Raw genomic sequence first — 14,841 nt, forward strand, 5'->3', positions numbered from 1 at the left:
TCTGCCAGGGTTCCCAAGTGCATTGTTAGGTGTGAGACAGAATCATATAGATCAGGGGGTTTTCCAGTTCAGTATCACGTCTGGTGAGCACCTAGTGAGTGAGAGCACAAAGTGGGCCCAGTATCCCAGAGGTCTGTGTGAAATGGGTTCAGATAAAAGCTGGCATCCCTTTTCGCGATCACTGTATAAACAAAAATGACAGGCCTGAAAAGACACGAGGGATCACCAAAAAAGGCTGGTTGTTTGGGCATATTACAGGAGGACAACTAGTACTGATGCTTCACAGCACCAGGGTCCCAGGTTCGATTCCCGGCTTGGGTCTGCACGTTCTCCTCGTGTCGGCGAGGGTTTCCTCCGGGTGCTCCGGTTTCCTCCCACAAGCCCCGAAAGACGTGCTTGTTGGGCGAATTGGACATTCTGAATTCTCCCGCTGTGTACCCAAACAGAATGTGGCGACTAGGGGCTTTTCACAGTAACTTCATTACAGCGTTAATGTAAGCCCACTTGTGACAATAAAGATTATTATTATTAGCTCCCCAGTCAAGCACCTTCGGGGGGGGGGGGGGAGCTCATCCATAATCTCGGCACGTGCAACGCTCTCCGTGTGAAAAGGGACCCAAGTCTTTCCCTGTGGATCTGAGAAACATTAACAGGCAAAAACAGCAACGGTTTAAGAACTTTTATTTGGGAACAGATTGTAAAGTTGTTCTTTCCGGAATGATTATCCAGTGCATTTTTGTGACCAGATGGGATCACTTTAATACCACGGCCATTTTGGTAAAAACAATGTCATAACTTAACATAGAGGACAACAGGATCACCCTGTTGAACAATGGAATTCCTTCGACCAATCAGGGTGACGAGCTTGCAAAAAAAAAAACCGAAGGAAGGCAGACCTAGCAGACGCAAGTCTAATGAGCCAAAGTTGGCCAAACATAACCTCTCCTTAACTGCTCTCCCCCAGGGTGTGCTTGTCGAACAGATATTCCCCCATGCCATTATCGGGAGCTCCCAATCGCTTCAAGTTAGTAATATGCTCTCCAAGCCTCGTAATGGCCACAATTTGCTCATTCAAGTAGTTTGATTCCAGGAATTCGCATAGCTGAAAGAGAAAGAAAATGGGGTCTCATCTCCATCCTGAAACTTACTTCGCCAACCTGGCACGCTCCAGCTTACAGCTCCCAGACCCTGCTGATGGGTTTGGAGTTATCAGCCTCAATCCCAATTACGTTATCCAGTTGAATAAGGAAGCAAATTTCAAGGCAGGAATTGTTCACAGCCAGTTAGATGGTTCTTTACGACCGCAGCCAGCCTCTGAGTCTCCCAGTGCAATAAAAAAAAGAACCCTGGGAGGTCTTGGCTCTCCTCCAATTCAGGCCTCTTGCAAACCCTGATTTAATCACTACAACTCTGGTAAACCCTCAGCTGCTTCAGTCCCAAGACCTGGACTTGCCGCCCTCAACCTCGCCTCCTTTTGGATGCTCCTCACAACCTCTTTAATTTATTCTTTCACGGGCTGTGGGTATCGCTGGCAAAGGCGGCATTTATTGCCCAGTCCTAATTACCCTTGAACGAGTGACTTGCCAGACCATTTCAGGGGACAGTTAACATTGATCTGGAGCCATACGTAAGCCAGAGCAGGTAAGGACAGCAGATTTCCTTTCCGCCAGGGCATTAGTGAACCAGAGACTTTTATTTATTTTTGTATAAATTTAGAGTACCCAATTTTTTTTTCCCAATTAAGGGGCAATTTAGCGTGGCCAATCCACCTACCCTGCAGAGCTTTGGGAGGTGGGGGTGAAACCCACACAGACAAGGGGAGAATGTGCAAACTCCACACGGACAGTGACCCAGGGCCGCGATTCGTCCTCTGCGCCGCAGTCCCAGTGCTAACCACTGTGCCACCGTGCCGCCCCACCAGAGATTTTTCTGACAATTGGTGATAGCTTTGCGGTCAGCATTACTGAGCCGAGCTCACAACTGTAGATTTTATTAGCTTACCTTTTGAGATTTTGTTGATTGCATTTTTAAAAATTTAGTGTACCCAATTAATTTTTTCCCAATTAAGGGGCAATTTAGCCTGGCCAATCCACCTACTCTGCACATCTTTTGGGTTGTGGGGGAGAAACCCATGCAGACAAGGAGAGAATCTGCAAACTCCACACGGACAGTGACCCAGAGCCGGGCTCGAACCTGGGACCTTGAGGCAGCAGTGCTAACCACTGCGCCGCCGTGCTGGCCTTATTGATTGCATTTTTAAAAATTCCACAAGCTGCCATGGTGGAATTTGAACTGAAGCACCTATCCAGGCGATATCTGACAAAGATTGACATCGAGCCTCTTAAAGGGGAGGCCCAGGCTAACACTCTGGGGCTTCAGTTCAAATCCCACCATGGCAGCATGTGGAATTTTAAAAAATGCAATCAATAAGGGCAGCACGGTGGCACAGTGGGTAGCACTGCTGCCTCACGGCACCAAGGTCCCAGGTTCGATCCCGGCTCTGGGTCACTGTGGACTTGGGGAGAGTGCTCTTTCGGGCCGAAAGGCCATCCTCCGCACTGCTGAGATTCTGTGATTATATATAAATGACAGCTAGGGGCAGCACGGTGCTGAGGACCTGGGTTCGAATCCCGGCCCTGGGTCACTGTCTGTGAGGAGTTTGCACATTCTCCCCGTGTCTGCGTGGGTTTCACCCCCACAGCCCAAAGATGTGCGGGTTAGGCGGATTGGTCACATTAAATTGCCCCTTAATTGGAAAAAATAATTGGGTACTCTAAATTAAAAAAATATATATATAAATGACAGCTGTTGTATTTGCCCGCCTGTGAATCAGCGTTTGAAGCAGGTTCGTTAATATGATTCCGGGGTGTGACTATGTGGGGGTTTTCTGCCCTTTTGGAGTGGAACGTCTCTCCACGCCTTACAAAGTAAACGACGGACAGGATCATATATCCCCTTCCTGATCCACCAACCATCAATCAATCACGGGGCATTTTAATAATCTTTACCCTATCCAAGAGGAGCAAAGCAGGGCAGAGTCACAGAGTATATTCTTGGTTAGATTCTCCCCGTTTATGTTTAATCTGTAAGCTCTACAGGTGAGAATGAGGCTGTTCAGCCTTTGGCCCCTGTGCTGGCCCCATGGGAGAGCTATCTAATTCCATCCCACTCCCCTATCCGTTCGCCGAACTCCTTCAAAACTTTATCTTTTCAAGCGTTCACCCAATTCCCTTTGGAAAATGACCACTTAATCTGCTGCCACTGCTCGTTCAGGCAGCAGATTTCCAAACCACTACAGTTGTATCGAACCTTGGTATGGTCGCACTTGGAATATTGCACACAATTCTGGTCGCCACACTACTAGAAGGATGTGGAGGCTTTGGAGAGGGTGCAGAGGAGGTTTACCGGGATGTTGCCTGGTCTGGAGGGTGTTAGCTATGCGGAGTGGCTGAATAGACGCGGACTGTTTTCATTAGAAAGACGGAGGTTGAGGTGCGACCTGATAGAGGTCTATAAGATTATGAGGGGCATGGATAGAGTGGATGGGCAGGCACTCTTTCCCAGGGTGGAGGGGTCAGTCACCAGGGGGCATAGGTTTAAGGTCCGTGGGGCAAAGTTTAGAGGAGATGTGCGAGGCAGGTTTTTTACACAGAGGGTGGTGAGTGCCTGGAACGCGTTGCCAGGGAAGGTTGTGGAAGCAGATACATTAACGGCGTTCAAAGGGCATCTTGACAAACACATGGATAGGATGGTAGAGAGGGCACAAGGAAGTGCTGAGGGTTTTGGCAAAGATTGGTATCGACCAGTACAGGCTTGGAGGGCCGAAGGGCCTGTTCCTGTGCTGTATTGTTCTTTGTTAAGTAAAAAAGCAAATCACTGCGGCGCTGGAATCAGAAACAAAAGCAGAAAATGCTGGACAATCTCAGCGAGTCTGACAGCATCTGTGGCAAGAGAAGGGAGCTAACGTTTCGAGTCTGGATGACTCCTTATCAAAGCCAGAGAGGGCTGGGACAGGGCTGAGATTTATACTGTTGTGGGGGAGGCGCGAGCAGTCGGGGCAAATCATGACTCGCTGCCTTAAATTTCTTTAATCTTCATCTACCCCTCTGTTTCTTTCTTTAATTATCTTAAATCTGTGTCATCCGGTTACCGGCCCTCCCACCAGTGAAATAGTTTCTCCTCATCTATTCCACCCAAACGTCTCATCAATTTTAAACACAAGAGATTATTGTGCAAGATTAAAGCGCATGGGATTGGGGGAAGTGTACTGAGGTGGATAGAAAACTGGTTGGCAGAGAGGAAACAAAGAGTAGGAATTAATGGGTCCTTTTCAAATTGGAAGGCAGTAACTAGTGAGGTGCCACAGGGATCGGTGCTGGGACCCCAGCTATTCACATTACATATTAATGATTTGGATGAGGGACCAAAAAAAGTAACATCTCAAAGTTTGCAGATGATACCAAGTTGGGTGGGATGGTGAACTGTGACGTGGATGCAGAGATCCTACAGCATGATCTGGACAGGTTGGGCGAGTGGGCAAGTCAATGGCAGATGCAGTATAATTTGGATAAGTGTGAGGTAATTCACTTTGGAAGCAAAAACAGGAAGGCAGATTACTACCTGAATCGTTGTAAATTGGGAGAGGGGGCGTGTGCAGCGAGACCTGGGTGTCCTTGTGCACCAGTCGCTGAAGGTAAGCATGCAGGAGCAGCAGGCGGTAAAGTATGCTGGCCTTCATTGCGAGAGGTTTCGAGTATAGAAGCAGGGATGTGTTACTGCAATTATACAGGGCCTTGGTGGGGCCACACCTAGAATATTGTGTGCAGTTTTGGTCTCCTTCTCTGAGGAAGGATGTTCTTGCTCTCGAGGGAGTGCAGCGAAGGTTTACCAGACTGATTCCAGGGATGGCGGGACTGTCACATGACGAGAGATTGACTAGGTTAGGATTGTTCTCGCTGGAGTTCAGAAGAATGAGGACAGACTTATAAAATTCTAACAGGACTAGACAGGGTAGATGCAGGGAAGATGTTCCCGATGGTGGGTGTGTCTAGAACCAGGGGTCACAGTCTGAGGATTCAGGGTAAACCATTTCGGACAGAGATGAGGAGACATTTCTTCACCGAAAGTGTGGTGAGCCTTTGGAATTCATTACCACAGGAAGTAGTTGATGCTAAAACATTGAATATATTCAAGAGGCGGCTGGATATAACACTTGGGGAGAATGGGATCAAAGGTTCTGGGGAGAAAGCAGGATTAGGCTATTGAGTTGGATGAACAGCCATGATCGTGATGAACGGCGGAGCAGGCTCGAAGGGCCAAAAGGCCTCCTCCTGCTCCTATCTGCTAGGTATCTATGTAACGTCGATCATATCCACGCAGAACCTTTTCTGCTTTTAAGGTTGGTAAATTTATACATAAAATCTGGGTGGTCAAGGTTTGGCGAGATTCGCGCAACTCACAGAATGATCATCCTGGTCGGACGCCAGTTTGTGTAGGTCCAGGATACACTGGTTCACTTCCTTCTCCAGGTGCAGGGCCTGTTCCATCGCCTCTAAGCCGTTGCCCCATTCGTCCTGTTTGGGTTTCTGGAAATAAAGGCAAAGTGGCTCACTGGAGCTGAAGGACATTTCGTAACGTTGGGCGAAGCGGGTGGGAAGGGAAAGCAAAGGGGACGGAGAGATCTCCCTCCCGCTAACCTTGATGTCCTTGAGGATGATGCGACCTCCGCGCAGATTCTGAAACTTCATCAGCTTCGCAGCATGTTCCTGCTCCTCGAGCGACTGCTCCAAGTAAAACTTGGCAAAGTTCCTCAGAGCGATATCATCCCGCTCGAAGTAGTAGGCCTGAAGCAGAGAAGACAAGGGAGTGACGACGGGACTCAGGGCACCCTCGCTTCCACGGCGCGCACCCTCCCGACACGAACGTACTTCATTTCAACCATTCACTGCCGAACACGATTGCTGAGCAACGTGTCGCCACGGGGACCCCTTCGGCCCTTCAAAATGCTATCCCACAACATCTTCTCAGGACAAATAAGAATGGCTAAGGGTCAGCTGTGCCTCAGTGGGTAACCCTCTTACCTGACTTCGAAGGTTGTGGGTTTCCACACACTCCAGAGAGGTGACGCTCCTCTTGTAGTTTGGAGCACCGCATTGTTGTGAGACACGAAACCGAGGTGGAATTAAAAGATGCAATAGCGCTACTTTGAAGAGCATGAGAGTTATCCCTGGTGCCCTGGCTAATATATATCCCTTAACCAAAATCACTAAAACAAATTCAGATGATATAGTCTTTCTCTCATTGATGTTTGTGTAAGCTTGCTGTATGCAAGTTGGCTGGCGCGCTCCCTAATGGTCAGTGGTGACTAAACCTCAGGAAAGTACTTAATTGGCTGGAAGTGCTTTGGGGATATCCTGAGGATGGGAAAGAGTCTATATAAATGCAAGTTCTTTCTTTAACAATGGAAGGGCAGGGTTAGCCCTGCTGCCTCACGGCGCCGAGGTCCCAGGTTCGATCCCGGCTCTGGGTCACTGTCCGTATGGAGTTCGCACATTCTCCCCGTGTCTGCGTGGGTTTCACCCCCACAACCCAAAGGTGTGCAGGTTAGGTGGATTGGCCAGGCTAAATTGCCCCTTAATTGGAAAAAAAAAATAATTGGGTACTCTAAATTTATAAAAAAAAACAATGGAAGTGCCTATGTAAACATGTCACACTGCTGTTACATCCTCCTGCCACTGGAGGCTCTGCATCTCCGTAGGCAGAAGGGTGTATGTACAACATGACGGGCTTACATACCTTATAAACAGGACATCGACCTGGGAGGAATGTGAGTTGATGTAACAATCTGAGGAAGTTCCCCTTGCAATTAAGGACATTACATTTTCCTTCCACATCTCTTGCTGATTCTTGTACAAGGACATCCAGATCCCTCTGCATTTTAGCAGTCTCTCATTAGTTAAATAATAGTTTGCTTTTCTGCCAAAGTGGCCCAGCTCATATTTTCCCACATCATACTTCATCTGCCAATTATTTTGCCCACTCACTCAGCCTATCTAAATCCCTTTTCAGACTGTACCCTCCTCACATCTTGCATTCCTACCGATCTTTGCATCATCAGCAATTCTGGCTACGCCAGTCCCTTCATCCAAGTCATTAACATAGGGAGTAAATAGTTCAGGTCCCTGTGGCACTCCACTAATTATGTTTGCCAACCTGAAAATGACCAATTTATCTCGATTTTTGTTTTCTTGCATGACAATGGTAAGATGTTAGTAAAATTGGATGATTAATGTAGTGGGCAATGTTAAGGGTCAAACACCTGGGGTTAGAATGTGTGTGTTTAAAAAGAATTCTGTTCTGCGGGGCCCGGGTGGTTTTAGCGGCCAGCAAGTGAAATTGACAGAGGAATGTGTTTGTCAGTCTGGGCTAATGCATCACGGTTTGCCTGGGGAAGTTGTTTTTCAGCTTGAAGAGATGAGGTCATTTCGGGCTGGAGCCCAGGAAGGCAGAGAGAGACATTTTGAAAGTATTAGAGAGGCAACTGGTGGAGAAACTCTTTGGAGAGAGGAGTTGCATTCTGATCTGCCTGATACTGAGTCCACAAATCTCCCGCAGTAAGTTAGATTGAGATCTGTATGTTTCTTTTCTTATTGTTTAATGGGAAATTGAGTAGCATTGTTCAAGGTGTAAATTGTAAGCTGTTATTTCTGGGTGTGAAGTTAAAAAGTTTAATATTGTAGTTATAATAAAGTTTTAAAACTAACCAAGCACTATTTCTTCATGCAATCACTCCTGGAGCGAATCATTCTTTCCACAAATAAACTGAAATATTGGGGATTTGGTCCAGTATCCTAGCCACTGTTGGGATCTGGTCTGGGATCGTACTACTGAATCCATGCTAATATATCAACCACGACACCATGGGCCTTTATCTGGTGCAGTTACTTTTTACGTGGCACCTTATTGAATGCCTTTTGGAAATCTAAATACATTATATCTACTGGTTCCCCTTTATCCACCCTGCTTGTTACATCCTCAAAGAACGCTAATCAATTTGTCAAATATGTTTTGCCTTCCACAAAAACGTACTGACTCTGCCTGTTGCCTTTTGCTTTTTCTAAATGCCTTACTACTACTTCCTTGAGAATGGATTCTAGCAATTTCCCAATGATAAATGATGGATTAGTCTCCACCAACTCTCTTCAACAGTATAAAATCCATCACATTTCTACTTCTAAACAAGAGTCATATGGGCTCAAAACGCAAACTCTGTTTCTCTCTCCACAGATGCTGCCAGACCTGCTGAGTTTTTTCCCAATACTTCCTGTTTTTATTTCAGACTCACAGCATTAGGGGCGTTTTGCTTTAATTATAGTTTCCTGCTTTCCGTCTCCCTCCTTTCTTGAATATAGCAGTTACATTTGTGGTTTTCCAATCCTTTCCAGAACCTGGAGAATTGTGAAAGATTACGACCAATGCATCCATTGTCTCCACACCATTTCCTTTAAAAAAAAATCTAGGGTATGGTAATTGGGCGGAGGACCGACTGGGTCCCTGTGCGGAGAACCTGGACGTAATGGGCCGAGTGGCCTCTGTGCTGGCCATCAGGTCCAGATGTATCAACCATTAGTGCCATTAGCTTTCCTCCTACTTTTTCGCCACTGATAGTGATTGTTGTACGTTCCTCCTACCATTTGCCTTTTCATTACCAATTATTATTGGTATGCTTTATGCAAACAGATAACAAACGTTTGTTCAAAATCTCTGCCATTTCTTTGTTTCCCACTATTAATTCTCCAGTCACACCTTTTAGGGGCTGGTTTAGCACACTAGCTAAATCGCTGGCTTTTAAAGCAGACCAAGGCAGGCTAGCAGCACGGTTCAATTCCTGTACCAGCCTCCCTGAACAGGCGCCGGAATGGGGCGACTAGGGGCTTTTCACAGTAACTTCATTGAAGCCTACTCGTGACAATAAGCGATTTTCATTTCATTTTTTTTCATTTTTAACGGGCCAGTGTTTACTTTAGCTACTCTCTTCCTTTTTATATACTTGTAGAAAGTGTAATTGTCTTTTTATATTACTTCCTAATTTTCTCACATATCCCAATTTCTCTACTCATCCTTCACCAGCTTTGAATGTTCCCAAACTTCTGGCACTAATTTGTCATGTTTTCTTTCAACTTGATACCCCCCCCCTTAACCTCCTTCTACAAATGATGCACCCTTCTCGTAGTATCTTTATCAATGGACTATATCTTTCTTATGAAAGACCTCCTTCACAAGGGCAGCACGGTAGCATGGTGGTTAGCATAAATGCTTCACAGCTCCAGGGTCCCAATTTTGGTTCCCGGCTGGGTCACTGTCTGTGCGGAGTCTGCACGTCCTCCCCATGTGTGCGTGGGCTTCCTCCGGGTGCTCCGATTTCCTCCCACAGTCCAAAGATGTGCGGGTTAGGTGGATTGGCCATGCTAAATTGCCCGTAGTGTCCTAAAAAGTAAGGTTAAGGGGGGGGGGGGGGGGGGGGGGGGGGGGTTGTTGGGTTACGGGTATAGGGTGGATACGTGGGTTTGAGTAGGGTGATCATTGCTCGGCACAACATCGAGGACCAAAGGGCCTGTTCTGTGCTGTACTGTTCTATGTTCTAAATGTCTGCCACCCCTTTGCCACTGTCTAACCCTGCACTGCTGGCCTTGTTCTGCGTCACAAAGCAACTGTCTAGCCAACTGAGCTACACTGGCCCCCATACCGGCTGAGATTATTCATGAAGGCCCCACTTTCTCAACCTTGCACCTCGCCTGAGGTGTGGTGATCCTCAGGTTAAATCACCACCAGTCAGCTCTCCCCCTTAAAGGGGAAGCAGCCCGTGGTCATCTGGGACTATGGCGACTTTTGCCGTACCTTAGTCTAACCTTTCAATGTTTTTTTTGCCATTCCACTTTGGCCAACTCTGTTCTCATGCCCTTGTAATTGCCTTTATTTCAGTTTCAGACAGCAGTTTGGACACAAATTTCTCACCCTCAAACTGAATGTGAAATTCTATCATGTTATGATCGCTCTTACCTAGAAGATCCTTTGCTATGAAGCCATTAATTAATCCTGTCTAATTACACATTACTAAGTCTAAAATGGCCTGTTCCCTGGGTGGTTCCAGAACAGCCCGGTAGCACAGTGGGCAGCACTATTGCTTCACGGCTCCAGGGTCCCAGGTTCGATTTCCGATTGGGTCACTGTGGAGTCTGCACGTTTTCCCAGTGTTTGCGTGGGTTTCACCTGGGTGCTCCGGTTTCCTCCCGAAAGACGTGCTATTCGGTAATTTGGACATTCTCCCTCTGTGTACCCGAACAGGTGACGGAATGTGGCGACTAGGGGCTTTTCACAATAACTTCATTGCAGTGTACTGTAAGCCTACTTGTGACAATAAACATACTGTTCTAAGGAATTGTCGCAATTATACTCTAATGAACTTCAGGCTACGTTTGCCAATTTGATGCATCCAATCTTAAACAGTGAGGATCTGCTGGAATTCTGTCCTGAGATGTGTCCGTTGAATGGGACCCGCTGGATTTTCTCCTCACATTGTTGGAATTTTTTTCCTGGGACATCCTGTATTGAATGGAATGCTCTGGAATTTCCTCCTGGAATGTGTCAGTTTCTTCTTGGGACGTGCTGTGACTGACGCAGGTACTGGGATTTCTTCTTGGGAAATGCATGCTCCCTCCTGTGGTGTGCTGAGATTCTACATTGGAAGATGCTGCAATTCCCTACTTGGATACCCCTGAATTCACCACTGGGATTCCCTCTTCGGATGTGCTGGGATTGGGATTTGCTTGGATTCCCTGTGGGGATTCTTTATTGGGCTGTGCTGGGATTACCTGTTTGGATATGCTGGGTCTGTTGGGATGTGATGAAATTCTGTTGGGGTGTGGCAGAATTCTGTTATGGCATGCTGGGATTATCTGTTGGTGTCTTTGGGATTTCCCTGTTGGGACATGCTGGAATTGCCTGCTGGGTGTACTGGGGCATGCTGGGATTCCCTGTTTGGGTGCACTAGGAACGCCTGCTGGGTGTGGTGGTGGGGATGTGCTAGGATTGCCTGCTGGGTATACTGTGATTTCTAGTTGCAGTGTGTTGGGATTCCCAATTGGGGGTGTGCTGGGATTGCCTGCTGGTGGTGCTGGGATTGCCTGCTGGGGGTGCTGGATTCCCGGCTGGGATTGCCTGCTGGGATTGCCTGCTGGGAGTGTACTTAGATTGCCTGCTGGGGTTGCTGGGATTCCCTGCTGGAATTGCCTGGTGGTGCTGGGATTGCCTGCTGGAATTGGCTGGTGGTGCTGGGATTGCCTGCTTGTGTGCTGGGATTGGCTGCTGGGGGGGTTGCTGGGATTGGCTGCTGGGATTGCCTGCTGGGGGGGGGGGGGGGTGCTGGGATAGCCTGCTGGGTGGGTGCTGGAATTGCCTGCTGGGGGGTGCTGGGATTGGCTGCTGGGGGGGGGGTTTGCTGGGATTTGCTTGGGGGGGGGGGGTGCTGGGATTGCCTGCTGGGTGGGTGCTGGAATTGCTTGCTGGGGGGGTGCTGGGATTGGCTGCTGGGGGGGGGGGGGGTTGCTGGGATTGGCTGCTGGGGGGGGGGGGGGTTGCTGGGATTGTCTGCTGGGGGGGGGGGGGGTGCTGGGATTGCCTGCTGGGAGGGGGGGGGGTGCTGGGATTGCCTGCTGGGAGCACCGGGCTCTCACCATGGACAGGTAGACGTAGGAGGCGGTCAGCTCCTGGTTGATCTGTCTGTTGATGCCATCCTCACATTCCCGCGGGTAATTCAGGCCGCTCCCTCGGCCCTGCGACCCCCTCCGGATCAGCAGCTGCGGCCCGGCGGCGGGGGAGCGGCAGAGCGAGAGCGGGCCGGGCCGGCACAGGAGGCGGCAGCCGGGCTGCAGGCCCAGCCACAGGCCGGGCAGGAGGCCCCACAGGCTGCCCATGGGAGCGCGGACAGGCCGCGGCGTGAGGGGCGGGGCGAGCGCGCGGCCGCCGGGACTGCCGATTGGCCGCTAAGGCGGGCGCCATATTGGGAAGGGCGTGTGGCGGCGGGTCCGGGCGGCCGCCATTTTGAGCGGTTCCACATTAGTGTCTCCTTCCTTCCGCCATTTTGGGGTGTGGCAGACCCTCCGCCATGTTGGGTGTGGCCAACCCTTCGCCCTGTTGGCTGTGGAAGACCCTCCACCATGTTGGGTGTGGCAGACCCTCCTCCCAACCTGGCCCATGTTTGCCTCTGGCTGCTCCATGGAGAGGGCCACAGCACAGAAGGAGGCCACCCGGCCCGTCGTGTCCACGTCAGCTCACGGCCTGCGCAACTCGCCCACGCCCCGCAATCTATTTCCCAGAGCCCATTCGATTCCACTTGAAAAATCACGATCGAATTCACCTGTGTTCGGGCATCGCGCTCTGGATCTTGCTGCCCGGTGAAAGTATTTCATCGGAATTAGGAGCAGAAGTCAGCAAGTCAGCCCTTGAGCCTGCTCCGCCATTCAATCAGATCGTGGCCGATCTCTTCCTGGTATCAAATCCACCTCCCTATCTGTTCCCCAAAGAACAAAGAAAAGTACAGCACAGAAACAGGCCCTTCGGCCCTCCAAGCCTGTGCCGACCATGCTGCCCGTCTAAACTAAAATCTTCTACCGGGGTCCGTATCCCTCTATTCCCATCCTATTCATGTATTTGTCAAGATGCCCCTTAAACGTCACTATTGTCCCTGCTTCCACCACCTCCTCCGGCAGCGAGTTCCAGGCACCCACTACCCTCTGTTTGAAAAACTTGCCACGTACATCTCCTCTAAACCTTGCCCCTCACACCTTAAACCTATGCCCCCTAGTAATTGACCCTTCTACCCTGGGGAAAAGTCTCTGACTATCCACTTTGTATATGCGCCTCATAATTTTGTAGACCTCTATCAGTTTGCCCCTCAACCTCCATCGTTCCAGTGAGAACAAACCAAGTTTATTCAACCTCTCCCATATGCCTTCAACTCGTTTGAAGAAATTCAGAAATATCTCCTTCTAGAAACCATTTAATGACTCAGATTCCGCCGCACTATGGGATAGTGACTTCCACAAATTTACCACCCTCTGCGAGTAGTTCCTCCTCATCTCAGTTCTAAATCTACCGCCTCTCAACCTATATCTGTGACCTCTCGTTCTAGATTGCCCGACGAGGAGGACCATTTGGTCTACGTTTACTTTATCAATCCCATATAGTATTTTCTAATAATAATAATAATCTTTATTGTCACAATTAGACATTAACACTGCAATGAAGTTACTGTGGAAAGCCCCTAGTCGCCACACTCCGGCGCCTGTTTGAGTACACGGAGGGAGAATTTAGAATGTCCAATTCACCTAACAAGCACGTCTTTCGGGACTTGTGGGAGGAAACCGGAGCACCTGGAGTAAACCCACGCCGACACGGGGAGAACGTGCAGACTCCACACAGATAGTGACCCAAGCTGGGAATCGAACTTGGGATTCGATCCCCTCTCATCCTTCTAAACTCCAGCGCGTATAAGCCCAAACAGTTTAATCACACCTCATACCTCAACCCTTTCATCCCCGGAATCAATCTGGTGAACCTCCTCCAATGCCACCGCATCCTTCCTCAATCAGGAGACCAGAACTGGACACAATACTCCAGATGTGGTCTCACCAAGTTGTCACCGCCATCGTTTCCTTGGCCCATCATCTCGAATCGGTGTCTTCAGGCTTGAAATGCAATGATAATCGCTTATTGTCACAAGTAGGCTTCAAATTAAGTTACTGTGAAAAGCCCCTAGTCGCCACATTCCGGCGCCTGTTCGTGGAGGCTGATACGGGAATCGAACCGTGCTGCTGGCCTGCCTTGGTCTGCTTTCAAAGCCAGCGATTTAGCCCTGTGCTAAACAGCCCCTGATAGAGAAACAGTTTCTTCCCTGACCGGGAATCGAACCCGGTGAAAGCACCGAATCCTAACCACTAGACCACCAGGGAGAACAACAGGGAGGCTTTCAGCCCTTCTGCCAGTTGGAATTCTCCCCACCTCCTCTGTCCATTCACCTCCTGATTTTGAACACCTCCGTCAAGTCTCCTCTCAACCTTCCTGAAATGAATGATCCAGGTTTCTCCAATTCATCTGGAACACACTGAAGCCTTGGCCCCTTTCCTGGTCTACAGAAGAGGTGTGCAGACTTGGACCGTGAACTCTGCTTGTCTCTCCACGGGCACTGACAGACAGACCTGCCGAATTTGTCTCTGCCCTCATGTGATTCTTGTGAATCTTCTCCGAACCCTCTCCAAAGCCTTCGCGTATATCTCTTAAGGTGTGGCGTCCTCAATTGACCGCAATACGCCATCATCATAATCTCCATTCTCTTGTACTCGATTTATAAAGCCCCAACACCATATTGCTTTTTAACCGCTTTCTCAACTTGCCCAGTCGCCTTCAACAAGTGTCTCTGTTTCAACAACACCTTGAGAATTATACCCTTTAATTTACATCGCCTCCTGTCCTTCCTGTCAAAATGGTGTCACTTTCTCATTTCTCTGAATTACATTTCATCAACTACGTGTCTGTTGCGCTAACAATTGCACACAGAAACACAAAACGGTACAAAAGAGGCTTTATTACCGTGAGATGTTATTACTTCAAGTGGAGCTGTAAAATGGCAGCTCAGGAGACCTCATGGATATTTATACTGCTCCTGTGGGCGGAGCTAGCTGGCTTACCGACAAACTATGCAGGGGCTTACCGACAAATCTGTAATAGCCGGTACTATTGTACATCCTCTAATAGAGGCACACATATATATATACAGTGGTATTA

At 48.8% G+C, this 14,841-nt stretch overlaps 1 protein-coding gene across 1 annotated transcript; it reads right to left on the minus strand.

Annotated features, from left to right (window-relative positions):
* Positions 1–664: 664 nt before the first annotated feature.
* Positions 665–11,987, minus strand: LOC119956287 (ferritin heavy chain-like). Its single transcript, XM_038783370.1, has 4 exons — positions 11,733–11,987; positions 5,697–5,843; positions 5,460–5,585; positions 665–1,102 (listed from the first exon to the last, which is right to left on the minus strand). The coding sequence occupies exons 1-4, from the start codon at positions 11,970–11,972 to the stop codon at positions 947–949; spliced, it is 669 nt and encodes a 222-aa protein (XP_038639298.1). The 5' UTR covers positions 11,973–11,987; the 3' UTR covers positions 665–946.
* Positions 11,988–14,841: the final 2,854 nt, after the last annotated feature.

Source organism: Scyliorhinus canicula, chromosome 23, assembly GCF_902713615.1.
Source record: "Scyliorhinus canicula chromosome 23, sScyCan1.1, whole genome shotgun sequence".
In the NCBI taxonomy this organism is placed as follows: Eukaryota; Metazoa; Chordata; class Chondrichthyes; order Carcharhiniformes; family Scyliorhinidae; genus Scyliorhinus; species Scyliorhinus canicula.